We start from the raw sequence: 20,449 nt of genomic DNA, 5'->3' as shown, positions 1-20,449 counted from the left end.
TTCTGAGGTAAAAGGGCTGTCACTGCAGGGAGCACTGCCTCCGCTGTACTTAGGTTATTCTGAGGTAAAAGGGATGTCACTGCAGGGAGCACTGCCTTCCGCTGTACTTAGGTTATTCTGAGGTAAAAGGGCTGTCACTGCAGGGAGCACTGCCTTCCGCTGTACTTAGGTTATTCTGAGGTAAAAGGGCTGTCACTGCAGGGAGCACTGCCTTCCGCTGTACTTAGGTTATTCTGAGGTAAAAGGGCTGTCACTGCAGGGAGCACTGCCTTCCGCTGTACTTAGGTTATTCTGAGGTAAAAGGGCTGTCACTGCAGGGAGCACTGCCTTCCGCTGTACTTAGGTTATTCTGAGGTAAAAGGGCTGTCACTGCAGGGAGCACTGCCTTCCGCTGTACTTAGGTTATTCTGAGGTATAAGGGCTGTCACTGCAGGGAGCACTGCCTTCCGCTGTACTTAGGTTATTCTGAGGTAAAAAGGGATGTCACTGCAGGGAGCACTGCCTTCCGCTTTACTTAGGTCATTCTGAGGTAAAAGGGCTGTCACTGCAGGGAGCACTGCCTTCCGCTGTACTTAGGCCCTCATTCAGAGCTGTACGCTCTGAGCAGAGCGCACGCTCTGCATGAGGGCCGGGCTCCTTTTTCATGGAGCGTCCTCCTGGACGCTCGTATAGCTGTGGGTCACCACCCACAGGCTATACGAGCGTGCATTTTGATGGCCGCGATGGTCGTGACCATCGCGACCATCGAAATTGCGAGCCGGAGCCTGCGGTTGAGGTTTTCAACCGCAAGCTCCGGAGTGATTTTGGCTCTATCAGAGCCAAAATCACTCCCACTGACATCACTAGTGATGTCAGTGGGCCGGCTTCTGACGGGAGGCGTTCCCGTGGGAACGCCCCCGTCAGGGAGGCACGCCCCCGGCACGCCCACCAAAGGGGGCGTGCTGTCAATCAACATTGACAGCACGCCCCCTTTGATCGGACACAACGAGCGAAGGAAAGTCCTTCGCTCGTCGTGTCTGGCGCATGCGCACGACGGAGCTCCCTCCGTCGTGCGCATGCTCAGTGCAGACCATCGACCCACTTGCGAGCGTACAGCCGCTCGCGAGTGGGTCTGAATCAGGCCCTTAGTTATTCTGAGGTAAAAGGGCTGTCACTGCAGGGAGCACTGCCTTCCGCTGTACTTAGGTATATAAAGTGTGTTCCTGTACAGTGTTTATAGAGGACCAAAAGGTTGACATGAAAATGGTTGACTCAGAAAAGATCAACATGTGTTTTTTTATTTATTTATTATTATTTTAACTATAATCCTAACCCTAATCATAACTCTCCCCTAGTACCTAACACTAACCCCCCTGGAGCCTAACCCTACCCATCCGCCAAGTGCCTATCCCTAATTATAACTCTAAAAATTATGAAAAATCATGAAAAATCATGAAAAAACACGTGTCGACCTTTTGACACTGTCGAGTTATTCACTGTTTACCCTCTGGTGTCTATCTCTTAACTGTCAATCTAGTTACTGTCTATCTACCATCCAGATGCCTTCTTCAAGTACCACCAACAGGTCATGATTTCTGGATTTCTTTAATCATGAATAGGTAAATGAACCTATTTTGCTGGGACAGTACTGTAATTACCCTGCTGGCATCCACACATATAGAAATACTGTCATGACCTGCTCGGAAATTTGGAGGTTGAGATCAACTGCTTTATAGTGTCTATAAGTGGGTTATTGTACAATTTGTTACTGTACGGATGGGTGTTACTGTGGTGCACAGAGGGTGCATGTATACAAATGTGTGTTATTAGGGGTAGGTGTGTGTATACTAGTGTTAACTCTAGCTCCGGCGGCAGGCAGGGCGCCGGAGCTAGAGAGGGCAATCTTATACTCCTAAGATTTGATATAAACATTATTAGAATAATACAAAGAAGATATTTATAACTTATAAATGGGTGTAGTAGGTAATACCGCTGGCTGCATGGCCGACGGTTCAAATCCTGACAGCGGAAGCCCGGCAGAGGTGAAAATCCTGATCGCTAATAAGGTAAGTTTACCCCCTAACCCTCCCTTAGGGGTGCTTAACCCTAACCTCCCCCCCAAGTGCCTAACCCTAACCCCCCTGCCCCGCAGCCTAACCCTAAGTCTCCCAGGGGGGTGCCTAACCCTAATCCCCCCCCATCGGGGTAGCTTAATTCTAACCCCCCCTTCCCCTTGCCTAACCCTAACCTTCATTCGGTAAGCTGGGCCGGGCTTCCGGCATAGGTCTAATGATAGGCCTGTCATTAGTACCTTGCTGGGATTTGACAGTCGGTATTTAGACCGTCGGCTTCCTGACTATATCCCCTTATAAACACCTTCTTTGTTTATTGTAATAATTTTTATAATTAACACTTACCAGCTTTGTGAAGCTCCCTGGGACTGCCCGGAGAGGAGAGATGGGGCAGCAACAGCTCATCCTCGCTTCTGTATAGTCAGACAGGGGCCACACAACGTGCAGTAAGCTGCACAGAAAGAGAGCTAATAGAGGCATGCCTCCGAGTATGGGGGGCGTGGCTTGAGCACAGATGGCCACCTTGAATATGTTATGTGACCAGAAAGTGCACTGCAGTGTGTCAGCAGCAGTAAGAGAAGACACAGTGATGCAGGTAGGAGAGTGTCATGTGACCTGGAAGTGAACTGCAGTGTTTAGAGATTGGAGATCAGTCAGCAGCAGCAAGAAAAGACACAGTGATGCAGGAAGAAGAATCAATGGACACTGAAGCTTAGTGTAGTGAGGGGAGACTTACAGTGATTAAGGGGTGAGACAGGCCCCCAGCACTCAGACCCATCTCCATTTGTGCCTCCCCAGCCATTGACCTCACCGCACGTCACTGGTGCACAGAGGGGGTGTGTGTGTGTGTGTGTGTATCAGTGATGTGCGGTGAGGTAAATGGCTGAGGAGACACTGGCTAGTAACAGAGCCAGAGTTACAGATACATATATGAACTCGAGGGCTCATGTGGGCATTATACAAAGGTGCAGCAGTATATAGTGCTGGAAATTTGGGTTGTTTTGATCAGGGAGGTGCGTAAAAGGTAGACAGGAGGCAGTGCCTCACCTGCCATACACTTTTTACTCCAGATTCTTTACTATAAAAATTATTAGAGTAATACAAAGCAGATACTTATAATATTTTCTTTACATTTTTCTTATAACTTTTATAGTCACACCTCTGCAGTATACCTAAGTATGACAGGAAAGGCTCTGGCTCACCTGGCCGCATATCACTGGTGTATATAGATGAGTGCTAGGGGGTATATTTACCAAAGAGCGGGTTTATAGAAGTGGAGGTGTTGCCCATAGCAACCAATCAGATTCTACTTATCATTTATCTAGCACCTTCTAGAAGATAATAGCTAGAATTTAATTGGTTGCTATGGGCAACATCCCCACTTCTATAAACTTGCACTTTGGTAAATATACCCCTTACTGTGGCGCACAGAGGGTGTGTGTATATAAATCTGGGTGTTACAGAAGATGTGTGTATATAGATCTGGGTGTTACAGAGGGTGTGTGTATTGTATATAGATCTGGGTGTTACAGAGGGTGTACTGTATATAGATCTGGGTGTTACAGAGGGTGTGTGTACTGTATATAGATCTGGGTGTTACAGAGGGTGTGTGTACTGTATATAGATCTGGGTGTTACAGAGGGTGTGTGTACTGTATATAGATCTGGGTGTTACAGAGGGTGTGTGTACTGTATATAGATCTGGGTGTTACAGAGGGTGTGTGTACTGTATATAGATCTGGGTGTTACAGAGGGTGTGTGTACTGTATATAGATCTGGGTGTTACAGAGGGTGTGTGTACTGTATATAGATCTGGGTGTTACAGAGGGTGTGTGTACTGTATATAGATCTGGGTGTTACAGAGGGTGTGTGTACTGTATATAAATCTGGGTGAAAAAGCTTTTCAGGGCGATTGTGAAAGCAGCTCCTATAAGCACGGCGGTAAAGTGGGCGTGTACTGCTACATCTGAAAGGCGTGTCATACATGTGATGGGCGTGTACTGCTACATCTCAGAGGCGTGTCATACATGTGATGGGCGTGTACTGCTACATCTGAGAGGCGTGTCATAACACTGATTTACATCCAAATGTAAATGAGCCCCAAAGCAGTTAGTAAGATCTATTTGTTGATGAAAACACACTGATACTTTTCAGAAAATACATGTAGCCATAGGGATCATTGTGCCAAGTTATAACCAATGCAGGGAAATTATACTAATACTCACTTTTGAATGTATATATCTCTGTTTGTTTCAGAATTGGGGTAAGGTGCAATCAGGGAGATTGCTATACTCTTCAGGGAGACAGGGAGATTACTGCTATTTCAGGGAGTTCCCCTGACAATGAGGGAGAGTTGGCAAGTATGCACAGAGGGTGTGTGTATATAAATCTGGGTGTTACTGAGGATGTGTGTGTATATAGATCTGGGTGTTACAGAGGGTGTGTGTACTGTATATAGATCTGGGTGTTACTGTGGTGCACACAGAAGGTGTGTGTGTGTGTATATAGATCTGGGTGTTACAGAGGGTGTGTGAGTGTACACAGATGGGTGTTACTGTGGTGCACAGAGGGGGGGTGTATACAGACGGGGCGTTATTAGAGGGGAGGACACAGCTGGGCTGGCTGTCCCTGCCCTGGATGCAGCTATCAGGAAGTGTAATGCAGGAATGTGCTGTGCTGTGAGGGAACCGGTGCTGACAATACAGGAACAGAAGAGACATCAGATTATATAATATATAAGGTATGTGCAGTTCTGAGTGTGAGGACTGCAGGCTGCTTCCCGGTGGGGGGAATGAAAAATGCAAAATACAGTCAGGGCTGCTCAATGCTTACAGCCAGGTCTAGCACAATGGGCTGTGCATGATATCACTGCTAAGTGAATGTGATTGTATGTATGACATGCTCTTCTGTATGTGACTGAGGGCCTCATCCTGCGGTGGGAGCACAGCAAGAAAGAGCAGGTTACTGTGCATCTCGGTAACACCATGTTGCACTGCAGAGGGGGCATTTTTATATATATAGATTTATATGTGAGAGGAATGTGTACCCCCCCTTTCTTGCATTGGTACATGGTTTGTCCAGGTACTCAGTTTTTTGCTTTATTCACAATTCCGATTGTGATTGTGGAGACTTATTGATAATACCCAGAGTATTATTACTATTGTTTAATGATAAGGTTCCGCAAAAATCAGCAATGCCATATTGTGGGGATAGGGTGGAATGCTCCGCTGGGATTACCATACTGCTTGGTCCCATGAGAGCAATGTGACGATCTTGTCTGTCCTTTTGCATTAACAGGTGTGTGATGTCCTTCACAAGAGGAGGCAGGTGTGATGTCCTCACTGCAGACTGTGCAGATCCTCCTGGGATCCAGATGTTACAGCGTCCCCCGGGACCAGCTGTTGGCCCAGAGCGGCTTCTTCCAAGCTCTCTTCCGCTCCGGGATGCGTGAAAGTAGCGGCGAAGTGGTCACTTTGCATGGTCTCAGCCCCGAGGGGTTGGAGGGGGTCCTGCGTCACATCACTGGCGGTACTCTTCAAGAGAGCAGCCCCAAAGAGGAGTCAAGATGTGGACTTAAGGTGTTAACCGCAGATCGTTGTGCGGATGAAGAGGAGTCGGAGATTGGCCACTCGGCCATCGCGCAAGGCCCACTGCAGGCGCTGGTGGAAGCTGCCTGCTATCTGCAGGTCCAAGGCCTCCTGTCCCTTCTGCAGTCCTCGCTGTCACCAGACACGTGCATGGACCTCTTGGATGTGTCCCAGCTGCATGGCCAGTGGGACCTGGCTACCGCGTCTCTCCGTTATGTGGCCACTCATTACCATTCCATGTTACAGAGGCCGGATTACCAGGACAGCCCAGAATCCCTTAAAGACCGCGTCTTGCAGGAGAGACTACGAGGGGTGCCCGCCCTGCTGGTTCTGTCTCAGCAAGGCCCCGACTCTTGGGTATTTCTGCGTTACCTGGAGGGTGGAGGCAGCTGGCAGGTAATACCCGGAGATATCCCGCAGAGTATGCTGAGGGTGCAAGGTTACGGGGCCGCAATATTAAATAACTATCTCTTTGTGGCTGGAGGGACTCGGGAGACCGGGCAGGAGGTCAGTGCTGTGCACTCCTATAACCCGAGCACTGGACGCTGGAGCGAAGAGCCCGCCATGAACCAGAGAAGGTATAACCGCTCCCATCACCATTAATCCATTACCATTCCGATCTCACTGCAGCCATTTTTTCCAGGCTGGTCCAATTTTCATGAGCATGCAGCCTGTTCAAGAACTAGTGACATCCCTGAGGCATGAGGCACAAAGTGCCTCGTGCCTTAGTGATGTCACCAGTGCTTGCCAAACTGAGTAGAGGTTCTGCCCAGCAATGTGATTTTAAGTTCTAAAAATGCAAGAAGACAGAAAAGTTCCTGCGCATCAACATTTCAACATCTATTATACAAGGCAGATCTGTCTATCCAGACCTGTCGGATCCCCCCGACGTGGTAGGGAAGGGGTTAATCGATGGCCTGTGGGTTCAGTGCAGCCCAGATTTGGAAGCTGTCCTCTCGACATCCCCATCGTCTGCCCTGCTCACCTTATTTGGTGCTCTGCAATGATAATGACAGCTCAGCACGGCTCTCCCACCCCCTCTCCTTGCTGGGGGGCGGGCAAGCAAGGAGGATTCCAGATGTTGTTATATATTCTAATTCACTGCACCCGTACAAGGCGTTCCAGGATCTGCAGAACACCATGTGGTAAAGGGAGACCCCCGCTGATGCTGTATCATACCCAGGGGGGGAGTCACTCATCCCACTGTCCCACCAATAACTGAGGGACCAATGCCATATTATTAGACAGATAATGAAATGATTTCGGCATGCCTTTTTGGGGTTAAAAAAAAAATAATTTAGTTTTGTTATTACAATACGGAATAAATGTGTCGCAATTCTCTGAGAATCGCCGCGCCGAACGTTCTCCTTTTTGCTGCGCATAGCGCTTGTTTTCCCCGCTCCATATGCTGTGGAACTGCGTGCACGCAAGTACGGGCTTTGCACATATCTACGCTTTCCTCTGCAGTGAATGGGCGTTCTCACGTAGACAAAGTTCACTGAGGATGTTATGACAAAACTGCGCTCTACGCAGAGGTGGCTGTAAGTGTAAATACGCATATAACAAGCGCATGATCTGATGGGGTTTATTTACTAAGGGGTCTGTGTACTAAGCAGTGATGAGAGACAGTGGGCCTGATTCAGACCCGGTCGCAAGTGCTGAGCGCTTGCAACTGGGTCGATGGTTGCCCACAGCGCATGCGAACGACAGAGCCGGCTTCGTCGTGCGCATGTGCGAGACCCGGCTAGCGACGGGCAATCCGTCGCTCTGGGTCTTGCACCAAAAGGGAGCCTGCTGTCGATGTTGAGTGACAGGGTGCCCTGTTTGGTGGGCGGGCTGGGGAGGTGGCTGCCCAAACGGAGGCGTTCCCGAGGGATCGCTTGCCGTTTGGGGGCGGCCCCACTGACATCACGAGTGATGTCAGTGGAGAGCTTCCGGCTCTGTGAGAGCGAAAGCTCTCTGGGGCTTGCGATGAACGAGACCCTACCACAAGGGTCTTGTCGCAAGCCCGATGGTCGCGATGGTCTTGACAATCGCGATCATCATCCTGGCCGCTCGCTATAGCTGTGGGTGGTCACCCATAGCTATGCTAGCGGCCAGGAGGCCAGACAAGAAAAAAAAAAACGCCCTGATTCAGAGCGAACGCTCTTCCAGAGCATCCGGCTCTGAATCGGGCCCAGAAAAGTGACAAGTCTGTGATAAGGTACCAGCCAATCATCTCACAGGCTGTGTTTGAAAAATGACAGTTGGGAGCTGATTGGCTGGCACCTTATCACTTATCATTTTTCACTCTGTCTCTTATCACTGCTTAGTAAATAGACCCCTAAGTGTCGGGTTGTAGATTCCAACACTTTTGTTTGTGTTCATGTACCGATATTTAAAAGGGCCCGTGTTTTCCCTAGCAAGACATGGCAAGCACGGCGCGGCGAGTAAAAGATCTGCCCTTTTAAATATCGGGGATGAACGCGAACAGAAGTGTCAGGATTTACAACCCGACACTTAATAAATGAACCCCGATGTGTTGAAATCTGCATGCAGGTGCATACTGTATGCCAATTTCCGGGTAACTCTGGATAAGGTCCTCACTTAGGGGTCAATCCTATTAGGTGCGATGATCTCGCGTGTGCGAGTCATGGCGGCAGTGGGCGCACTTTCTGCTGCCTGGATTTGCCTAATATTGCTCGCAGCCCCGAAGTGCTCTGGGCAAAATTCTGCGAATACAGGCTCATTTCGGGTAGCGAAGGCTGTGAGATGCGGTGCCGTTGCTGGCGTTTAAATGCCGTTGCAACGGCACATCGCATCCTTCGCACCTATTTGGATTGACCCCCTGAGACTTTTAGCGTTATTGCCAACTGTCCCCTATTTCCAGGTGCTAGAGACTTGGCCCTGTTGTAATATTGGCCCCTGCACTGTGCAATACTAATAATCATCTACGGGAGTAGTAGTGCACCAGTGCTCACAGAGACTGCACAGCGCGTGACCAGCTTTTAGATATACCACCGACATAACAAACCGAGAGGTGAATGCAGCTGCGACGTCATCTTTTGCCGCAGTTTTGACTGAGTCTTCGTGTGCTGCAGCTGATGATGTGCCCACTTGGGACGCCCGCCGGTTGCTTTGCTAGTGCGCTGCTGTGCGTATTAAGATGCACAATCAGTCGCACCATCGTAGAATGCACCAGCCCTAGGAGGCGCGTGATCTCCGTCTGAACATGGCCGCCTGTCAGTGCATCTGCTTCTTTAGACGCAGTCCTGCCGGCCACCCCCCCCTGTTAGCAGCCAGAAATGCCCACTGAAAATCTCACTGCGTCGAAATTCGTTCCTCGTCTCAGCGGTAGCCATAAGGGAGAGTGCGCATTGCGACTCGGATACAGGCGCAGACCTACGACATTGGGAGCTTGCGATTTAAAAAATAAATAGAAAAATATATATATATATAACATTTAAAATATATCATTTAAAACTTGTAGATTAAATTAAAAAAAAATGGAACTATGTTTATAGGATAAGTGCTGCATTTTTAGATGTTTAATTGTTGGGGTATTATTTGTACGGTGCCTTTTCATTTTATGGATGTTCCGATCTGGTTCCTCCCAGGTGTAACTTCCGCCTGCTCGCAGTGGGCGGGGCTCTCTATGCTGTTGGCGGCCAATCTTTACACACCATGGAGTCTTTCAACCCTGCGCAGAATACGTGGACCCTTGTGGCCCCCCTCCCAGACACGCTAGTGGAGTTCTCAGCCTGTGAGAGCCTGGGGAAGATATATGTGATTGGAGGATACACGCCACGGGGTCAGTATAAAGTTGCGCAGTTCACGTGTTTGTGTTTAACATTGTGACGTGTCAGGAACATGTCGGAGCAGCAGAATGATGTGGGCTGTGTTTTTTTTTCGAGTGGTCTTTTTATCTTTGGAGCTAATTCAGCAAGTGCGATGATGAACGAAGGTTCCGGATTACCTGGAGTCTGCGCGTGCGCACGACCCATTCAGCGAGTGTGCAGAATGAGTCCTGTGTAATCGCACACAGCCCCTTCTATGCCTGTGCCTGATTAACAGGCAGAGGCATTTAAAGGGCGCAGCATGGGCAGGGGCGGCCGGCGTTCCCAGGAAATGGGGGCGTGTCAGACCCGTTTTCCGGAACTGGCAAGGCCAGGGACTGTGTCGACGGATGCAGTTTCCTGCCCTCGCAAACTGCCCAGCTGGCATTGGCTCGGTGCCGTTCCGGTTGCAATGGTGATCCCAGCCTATGACCTCAGTTCTAGTTCTGGGATTGCAAATGCAAAAGGAGGTGTTATACACAGTAGGGGGTGTTATACACAGTAGGGGGTGTTATACACAGTAGGGGGTGTCAGGGCCGTAGCTAGGGTAGTGCGGCCGGTGCCATCGCACAGGGCACCACAGGTCAGGGGGCGCTGTTTGGGCCTGTCCAATTTTCTATTTATTATCATTCTTGCTTGTAGCTTCCTCTTATTTCATCCCCAGCATCTCCTGGCCTCTCCTATCTCTTCCCTAGCCCTTCCCCATGAAGCCATGGCCCTTTTTTGGGTGCATTATGTCCCTTTGAAAATGAGGGGGGCGCCAATGCTTTTTCTGGCATCGGGCACCAAAAAGTCTAGTTACGGCTCTGGGGGGATACACATCAGGGGGTGCCATTCACAGTAGGGGGTGTTATACACAGTAGGGGGTGTCAGCTGCATATAATGCAAATAAAAAAGCTTCGCTATGGGATACCCAGGGGAAACAACTAGACCTGATGATATAATGATGTGACTGAAAAGCATAGGAGGAAGAAAATGCATTTAGTAAAAGCTGCACGAGGACTGTAAAATGAAAGCCCCTAACCTTTTTTGCAATAGGCCGGTGTCTCTTTCTGATGTATGTATTCCCAGTTAGGACGGGCCCGTTTCCATCATGCATCTGGTAATTATACTGATGGGCAGTAGGGACTGTCACATGGTTCTTTTACTCATAGGACATGTTTGAGAGAGTGATGTGCACAATAACCTGATCACTGATATATCTATAGGCCATTACTCACTGATATATCTATAGGCCATTACTCACTGATATATCTATAGTCCATTACTCACTGATATGTCTATAGGCCATTACTCACTGATATGTCTATAGGCCATTACTCACTGATATGTCTATAGGCCATTACTCACTGATATATCTATAGGCCATTACTCACTGATATGTCTATAGGCCATTACTCACTGATATATCTATAGGCCATTACTCACTGATATATCTATAGTCCATTACTCACTGATATATCTATAGGCCATTACACACTGATATTCCTATAGGCCATTACTCACTGATATGTCTGTAGGCCATTACTCACTGATATGTCTATAGGCCATTACTCACTGATATGTCTATAGGCCATTACACACTGATATTCCTATAGGCCATTACTCACTGATATGTCTGTAGGCCATTACTCACTGATATGTCTATAGGCCATAACCTGATCACTGATATGTCTATAGGCCATTACTCGATCACTGATATATCTATAGGCCATTACTCACTGATATGTCTATAGGCCATTACACACTGATATGTCTATAGGCCATTACACACTGATATGTCTATAGGCCATAACACACTGATACGTCTATAGGCCATTACACACTGATACGTCTATAGGCCATTACTCACTGATAGGTCTATAGGCCATTACTCACTGATAGGTCTATAGGCCATTACTCACTGACACGTCTATAGGCCATTACTCACTGATACGTCTATAGGCCATTACTCACTGATACGTCTATAGGCCATTACTCACTGATACGTCTATAGGCCATTACTCACTGATATGCCTATAGGCCATTACACACTGATATGTCTATAGGCCATTACTCACTGATACGTCTATAGGCCACTACTCACTGATACGTCTATAGGCCATTACACACTGATACGTCTATAGGCCATTACTCACTGATATGTCTATAGGCCATTACACACTGATATGTCTATAGGCCATTACACACTGATATGTCTATAGGCCATTACACACTGATATGTCTATAGGCCATTACTCACTGATATGTCTATAGCCATTACTCACTGATATGTCTATAGGCCATTTCTCAGTGATATGTCTATAGGCCATAACCTTATCACTGATATGTCTATAGGCCATTACTCACTGATATGTCTATAGGCCATTACTCACTGATATGTCTATAGGCCAGAGCCTGGTCATTAATGTCTATAGGCTATAACCTGGTCACTGGTATGTCTATAGGCCATTACTCACTGATATGTCTATAGGCCATTACTCACTGATATGTCTATAGGCCATTACTCACTGATATGTCTATAGGCCATTTCTCACTGATACTGTATGTCTATAAGCCATAACCTGATCACTGATATGTCTATAGGCCATTACTCGATCACTGATATGTCTATAGGCCATTACACACTGATATGTCTATAGGCCATTACTCACTGATATGTCTATAGGCCATTACTCACTGATATGTCTATAGGCCATTTCTCACTGATACTGTATGTCTATAGGCCATAACCTGATCACTGATATGTCTATAGGCCATTACTCGATCACTGATATGTCTATAGGCCATTACTCACTGATATGTCTATAGGCCATTACTCACTGAAATGTCTATAGGCCATTACACACTGCTATGTCTATAGGCCATTACACACTGATATGTCTATAGGCTATTACTCACTGATATGTCTATAGGCCATTACACACTGATATGTCTATAGGCCATTACACACTGATATGTCTATAGGCCATTACACACTGATACGTCTACAGGCCATTACACACTGATACGTCTACAGGCCATTACACACTGATACGTCTATAGGCCATTACTCACTGATACGTCTATAGGCCATTACTCACTGATATGTCTATAGGCCATTGCTCACTGATATGTCTATAGGCCATTGCTCACTGATATGTCTATAGGCCATAACCTGATCACTGATATGTCTATAGGCCATTACTCACTGATATGTCTATAGGCCATTACTCACTGATATGTCTATAGGCCATTACTCACTGATATGTCTATAGGCCATAACCTGATCACTGATATGTCTATAGGCCATTACTCAGTGATATGTCTATAGGCCATAACCTTATCACTGATATGTCTATAGGCCATTACTCACTGATATGTCTATAGGCCATTACTCACTGATATGTCTATAGGCCAGAGCCTGGTCATTAATGTCTATAGGCTATAACCTGGTCACTGGTATGTCTATAGGCCATTACTCACTGATATGTCTATAGGCCATTACTCACTGATATGTCTATAGGCCATTACTCACTGATATGTCTATAGGCCATTTCTCACTGATACTGTATGTCTATAGGCCATAACCTGATCACTGATATGTCTATAGGCCATTATTCGATCACTGATATGTCTATAGGCCATTACACACTGATATGTCTATAGGCCATTACTCACTGATATGTCTATAGGCCATTACTCACTGATATGTCTATAGGCCATTTCTCACTGATACTGTATGTCTATAGGCCATAACCTGATCACTGATATGTCTATAGGCCATTACTCGATCACTGATATGTCTATAGGCCATTACTCACTGATATGTCTATAGGCCATTACTCACTGAAATGTCTATAGGCCATTACACACTGATATGTCTATAGGCCATTACACACTGATATGTCTATAGGCTATTACTCACTGATATGTCTATAGGCCATTACACACTGATATGTATATAGGCCATTACACACTGATATGTCTATAGGCCATTACACACTGATACGTCTACAGGCCATTACACACTGATACGTCTACAGGCCATTACACACTGATACGTCTATAGGCCATTACTCACTGATACGTCTATAGGCCATTACTCACTGATATGTCTATAGGCCATTGCTCACTGATATGTCTATAGGCCATTGCTCACTGATATGTCTATAGGCCATAACCTGATCACTGATATGTCTATAGGCCATTACTCACTGATATGTCTATAGGCCATTACTCACTGATATGTCTATAGGCCATTACTCACTGATATGTCTATAGGCCATAACCTGATCACTGATATGTCTATAGGCCATTACTCACTGATATGTCTATAGGCCATAACCTGATCACTGATATGTCTATATGCCATTACTCACTGATATGTCTATAGGCCATTGCTCACTGATATGTCTATAGGCCATTACTCACTGATACGTCTATAGGCCACTACTCACTGATACGTCTATAGGCCATTACACACTGATACGTCTATAGGCCATTACTCACTGATATGTCTATAGGCCATTACACACTGATATGTCTATAGGCCATTACACACTGATATGTCTATAGGCCATTACACACTGATATGTCTATAGGCCATTACTCACCGATATGTCTATAGCCATTACTCACTGATATGTCTATAGGCCATTACTCAGTGATATGTCTATAGGCCATAACCTTATCACTGATATGTCTATAGGCCATTACTCACTGATATGTCTATAGGCCATTACTCACTGATATGTCTATAGGCCAGAGCCTGGTCATTAATGTCTATAGGCTATAACCTGGTCACTGGTATGTCTATAGGCCATTACTCACTGATATGTCTATAGGCCATTACTCACTGATATTTCTATAGGCCATTACTCACTGATATGTCTATAGGCCATTTCTCACTGATACTGTATGTCTATAGGCCATAACCTGATCACTGATATGTCTATAGGCCATTACTCGATCACTGATATGTCTATAGGCCATTACACACTGATATGTCTATAGGCCATTACTCACTGATATGTCTATAGGCCATTACTCACTGATATGTCTATAGGCCATTTCTCACTGATACTGTATGTCTATAGGCCATAACCTGATCACTGATATGTCTATAGGCCATTACTCGATCACTGATATGTCTATAGGCCATTACTCACTGATATGTCTATAGGCCATTACTCACTGAAATGTCTATAGGCCATTACTCACTGAAATGTCTATAGGCCATTACACACTGATATGTCTATAGGCCATTACACACTGATATGTCTATAGGCTATTACTCACTGATATGTCTATAGGCCATTACACACTGATATGTCTATAGGCCATTACACACTGATATGTCTATAGGCCATTACACACTGATACGTCTATAGGCCATTACACACTGATACGTCTATAGGCCATAACCTGATCACTGATATGTCTATAGGCCATTACTCACTGATATGTCTATAGGCCATAACCTGATCACTGATATGTCTATATGCCATTACTCACTGATATGTCTATAGGCCATTGCTCACTGATATGTCTATAGGCCATTGCTCACTGATATGTCTATAGGCCATAACCTGATCACTGATATGTCTATAGGCCATTACTCACTGATATGTCTATAGGCCATTACTCACTGATATGTCTATAGGCCATTACTCACTGATATGTCTATAGGCCATTACTCACTGATATGTCTATAGGCCATTACTCACTGATATGTCTATAGGCCATAACCTGATCACTGATATGTCTATATGCCATTACTCACTGATATGTCTATAGGCCATTACTCACTGATATGTCTATAGGCCATTACTCACTGATAAGTCTATAGGCCATTACACACTGATATGTCTATAGGCCATTACTCACTGATATGTCTATAGGCCAGAGCCTGGTCACTAATGTCTATAGGCCATAACCTGGTCACTGGTATGTATATAGGCCATTACTCACTGATATGTCTATAGGCCATTTCTCACTGATATGTCTATAGGCCATTTCTCACTGATATGTCTATAGGCCATTACTCACTGATATGTCTATAGGCCATAACCTGATCACTGATATGTCTATAGGCCATTACACACTGATACGTCTACAGGCCATTACTCGCAGCTAATTCTGCTGCATCTCTCCGCTGCTTGTGTCACTGGCGGCCGCCCTCATGCGCACATTTCTTTGTCCTCGCTTTCATGATGTAATATCATGGATGTACTCTCGTAACCTCAAACTCTCAAACTCCATCTTTCAAAGCTGAGCTAATAATCATTCCTCCAGTTACAGAAGTTACCTTTGTTTTTCTGTTGCTGGTCAGTTCTGCCAGCACCCATATAGGATGGTAATCCATAAGCAGGACTACACCAACATACATCTCTTCCCTTATCCCATAATATCTCCCAGCATGATCCCTCCACTCTGTGCAGAATCTGTGTTTCTCATCCACACTCATTACCTGCTCACAGTTACAGGACTGTTCTCGGGCTGCACCCACTCCGGAATGCCCTCCCGCCCACAATAAGACTTTCCTCTAGTCTCCAAGCCTTCCAGCGTTCCCTGATATCTCACCTCCTCAGGCGGTATCTCGGCACATGGTCCACAGTTACCTTAGCACAATGTAGTCACTAGACTGTCGACATGGTTCAACAGAATGTTCATAATGTAGGCATCTGAAATGTTGCCATTCTCAGAATGCCAACGGTTAGGTTTAGGCGCCACTGGAAAAGTTAGGGTTAGTCTGCGGGGGGGGGGGGGGGTTAGGTTAGGATTAGGCTGTGGATGGGGGGTTAGGGTTAGGCACCATGGGGAGGTTAGGATTAGGTTGTGGGGGGGGTTAGGCACCATGGTATGGGGAGGTTAGGATTAGACTGCGTGGTGGGGGGGAGTTCTATTCTACCTGATTACCCCCCTCTATTCTATTCTGCCCAATTACCCCCTCTATTCTTCCTGATTACCCCCTCTATTCTACCTGATTACCCCCCTCTCTATTACATTCTACTCGGTTACCCCCCTCTCTATTACATTCTTCCCGGTTACCTCCTTATATTCTATTCTACCTGATTACCCCCCCCCCAGTCTTTTCTACCTCATTAATTCCCCTCTACTCTATTCTACCTGATTAATCCCCTCCATTCTCTTCTATTCGATTGCACCCTCTATTCCTTTCTACCTCAGTACCCACCTCTATTCTATTCTACCTGATTACCCCTGTTGTTCTATTCTACCCAATTACTCCCCCCACCCTCTATTCTACCTAATTATTCCCCACTATTCTACCTAATTACCCCCCTCTAGTCTACGTAATTACCCCCCTTATTTTATTCTATCCAGTTACCACCTTCTATTGTATTCATCCTGATTATTCCCTATTCTATTCTGTTAGATTACCCACCTATATTCTATGTCCAATTATTACTCCCTACACAGATCACACAAAACGTACATGTGTTCTCCGTTTTTACCCAAACAACCCTCTGAGCCCCAGGCGAACATGGCTGCACCAATGTCTAAAATGTGTACGTTACTCTTGTGTACAATCATCCTATGGATCAGTGGCTCCAAAGCTCTGTCCTCAAGGCATCCCAACAGTCCAGGTTTTCAGGATATCCATACTTAAGCACAGGTGACCTAATTAGTACAGTACCTCAGTCAGTTTGATTATACCATCTATGCACAAGCATGGATATCCTTAAAACCTGGACTGTTAGGGTCCATTGAGGACCGAGTTTGGGAACCCATGATTGTAAGCTTGCGGGCAGCGCCTACTTACCTCTTGCTTACTTGTTTAATATCCGATCTTGTTTGTTAATGCTCTCAACTGTAACACTCTGCAGAGTATTCTCCAGTCTCCTGCCATCCTCCACTTGTCGTTATCCTTACTTCTACCCCAGCCTCACAAGTCACAGGTCCAGCCTCCTATGCACCCCTCACCTAGTCCTCTCACCCTCCTCCACATTGTCCTCTCCTATTACCCTCTCCTGTCCTCACCCCTTACTCAGTCCCTCTCTGGCCTACTGTACTCACTCATACTTGGATTTCGGGGTACCTATCATCCTCACACGGAGGAGGCAGCCAGTTCATATGAATCTGACCAATCGATGTGCTAGGAATCTGTGAGGCACGTGAATTGGTGGGATTCGTGCCTCAGCGGTGTCATTACTTGTGAATTGATAACTTTGTTTCTCATGAATACCTGCGCCATTTCCTAGTGACTGGACTGCTGTAAACGGGGCATACCTTGAAACCTGACGTGTTTTGGGTGCACATAGTAATTTTATTGCTAGATTGACACTAATTGTGAGTGATAACATGTGCCCAATCTTATGCCCCCGCAGGTCGCAATCTAAGCGTGCTGCGATACTGCCCCCTGGCCGATGAGTGGTCCGTGTACGACATCTGCCGGCAGCACGCCAGAAAGCAGCAGATGGTGTCAATTGAAGAGACCTTGTATTTGGTGGGAGGGTTCATCAGAGACAGTCAGTCCGGACAGAGCGAGGACTCGCTGAGCCTACACTCGTACATCACCAGGACTAAGGAGTGGAACTGCCTGAAGGTCAATACCTCAAAGTCTGGTCTGAGCGTCAGCTGCGCCTTACACAACGACGGCATTTACATCCTGAGCCGCGACATCAGCCAAAGCACCGTAGGAAGGCACCGCGTGTTCCTCAAGTACTGCGTGTTCACGGGGGTCTGCGAATACGTCCGGGGACCCCCGTCTGAGGGTTACAACATGCAGCTGTTCTCCATGTACCTACCTCACTCGCTATAACACAGCGGGATGGTGAGGTGAAAGTGCGGTGCCTCCTCTCACCTTTACTACACTCTCTTTGGGTGAGAACTTATTGTTGGATATACAAATTCACTAACTAAACCCATAAGCTGCTTTTACCGACCCCAAGGACAAGAGTCTCCCCAATTATAAAAGTTGCTCCTATTGCAAACCAAACCCAATGCGTGTAGTTCACTTCTTGTCTAGTGCTCAGTGTACATGTAGACAGTGGTAGGGTATACGTATTTAATGGGGTGCAAAGAATAAAATCCTTATATTAACTGAAACACCATAACATCCTAAGCAATAAATGTAATATGTGACAAAATGACAATTCGAGCCGGCTGAGCCTGTTTCTCGAGGACGTGCAGACAACACAGTCTTGTTACGCCTTTAGAAAAACACTTCCAAGGGAGGGATTTACTAAATCTTCTAAAAAAAATAAAATAAAGTTGGAAGTGTTGCTTATAGCAACCAATTAGATTCCAGCTATCATTTATCAGTTACAGGCTAGAAAATGATTGGTTGAATCTGATTGGTTGCTATGGCCAAACACACCCACTTTCCCTCTTGGCAAGAATCCTATAGTGATATAAGAGTTTACCTTGCCACTTATCATAATTATAACGTATTACGTAATATGCTGGCGCTATGTACCGTAACTTATGGTAATACATTTTATGTTTTCTATTTATCAATAAACGTGAGTAATTCATGTGCAGGTCTATGGGCTATTGTACATTTTAAACATTACGTACCAGCAAGTTTTTAATTTTTTTTTTTCTCAAGAGAACCCAGAACTTAAAATGTAATATCGGATGGAGATGACAAATGTTTACATTACAGCAGGTTTTTTTTTATTACATGCGACTCTGTTAGGCCGAGTCAATTTTTGTGTTATTGGATGGATTTGGTCATTATTTCTTTGAATTGATGTGAATTAATTATTGAAGGGCAATAAATAACTCTTTCACAGTGTAAGCTTCATGCTCTCTCCCAGTCTTTGTCTGAGCGCTATGTGTGTGACGGTTGCAGCGACACGATGAAAATTTAGAGATGCGTCCACCTGCGCTGCTTTCAGAAGTTCAAATGGCGAGTCGATAAAATGGGCGGGCTGGAATTTGGGCTGGAAAGCTCGTTTATGTGTGAATCTGGACGTTTCAGATTCCAAAATGTGTCCCATCTTCAGACGGGGAAATTGGAACAGTAAAGGCCAAATATCGTACCTCCCAAGATTTTAAAAATAGTAAATCAGGGCAGTGGCAAGTTTATTGTCTCCAATCTGGTCCTCATTCGCGCAGCATCCATTCAGAGTCTCCGTGGTCCGGCGCCGCCGCACAACTGCGATGGTGGGGGTTCCCAATCTCCCGATTTGACCACCAGCGGGCCACTTGGGCCCACGGGTGGAACAGCCGGACAGTACTGTCCCGCTGAAATCGGGATATTGGGAAGGGGTGCGCCCTCTATGAGTGACGCCCCTGTGCGACCGCTCAGGTCGAGCACCCCCTAGAGCCGGCCCTGACTACAAGAAAAAAACTCACAAAATGATCTGCGCTTAGAGCACTTGATCTGGGACATAAATAGTCTTCTAATGAAATATACAAATCTATCCAATACTGTTGTTAGAAAAAACACATTTTAATCAACACAGTAAAAACAAAAACACATAATACATAAAATATATTAAAAAATCTTTTTCTGATGCTTTATAGTGATAATCTCAACTTTTGTCCAGTCACAGTCATTTGGGATATATACTGATCATTTGGAATATAATGGTTAAAAACCCTCCCTCCCCCTAGCCTAACCCTAACCCCCCCGGGAGCCCTAAACCTAACCCTCATCCCCCGCGGCTGTCTGCTCGCGGCGCCCGGCATCACTACGATCGGGATGCCGGGCGCCGGTCTCCCGGCATCGGGGAAACCGGCGGGCGTCTACATCTAGACACCCGGCATTTCACCCTTGCCGGGATATGACAGTCGGGAAGCCGGCTGCCGGTATTTAGGCAGTCGGCTTCCCGATTGCTTCCCTTAGCAATACCTAGAATTGCATCTGGGATAAGAGGTTGCAATTTGTTGAAAAGATAGTCACCGCAGCACCTGTTACTGTGTGTAATTAAATCACACACATGAGTTTATATTCAGAGTGTTTGATCCACGTATTCATGTCTCATTAGAACAGAAATCGGTGCTGTTTCCATATGCAATTTAGTCACATAATTATAGGCTTATAT

At 46.0% G+C, this 20,449-nt stretch overlaps 1 protein-coding gene across 1 annotated transcript; it reads left to right on the top strand.

The window, feature by feature from the left end:
* The first annotated feature begins 4,687 nt into the window (after positions 1 to 4,687).
* On the top strand, positions 4,688 to 19,197 carry KLHL42 (kelch like family member 42). Its single transcript, XM_088476842.1, has 4 exons — positions 4,688 to 4,790; positions 5,348 to 6,215; positions 9,234 to 9,427; positions 17,783 to 19,197. Exons 2-4 carry the CDS (start codon positions 5,383 to 5,385, stop codon positions 18,214 to 18,216), a joined length of 1,461 nt encoding a protein of 486 aa, XP_088332968.1. The 5' UTR covers positions 4,688 to 4,790; positions 5,348 to 5,382; the 3' UTR covers positions 18,217 to 19,197.
* The last annotated feature ends 1,252 nt before the right edge of the window (positions 19,198 to 20,449 follow it).

This window comes from Taudactylus pleione, unplaced genomic scaffold, assembly GCF_031769625.1.
Source record: "Taudactylus pleione unplaced genomic scaffold, aTauple2 ptg000196l, whole genome shotgun sequence".
NCBI classification, from domain to species: Eukaryota; Metazoa; Chordata; class Amphibia; order Anura; family Myobatrachidae; genus Taudactylus; species Taudactylus pleione.
Note: the sequence above shows the minus strand (reverse complement) of the source record. Positions and strands in the feature narration are given on the sequence as shown.

What these genes read in the sequence shown, in the direction of transcription:
- KLHL42 (XM_088476842.1), top strand. Translation starts at nt 5,383, where the DNA reads ATGTCCTCACTGCAGACTGTGCAGATCCTCCTGGGATCCAGATGTTAC. An exon ending in CCCGCCATGAACCAGAGAAG is followed by an intron (nt 6,216 to 9,233) that starts GTATAACCGCTC and finishes GGTTCCTCCCAG; the next exon opens with GTGTAACTTCCGCCTGCTCG. An exon ending in TGGAGGATACACGCCACGGG is followed by an intron (nt 9,428 to 17,782) that starts GTCAGTATAAAG and finishes ATGCCCCCGCAG; the next exon opens with GTCGCAATCTAAGCGTGCTG.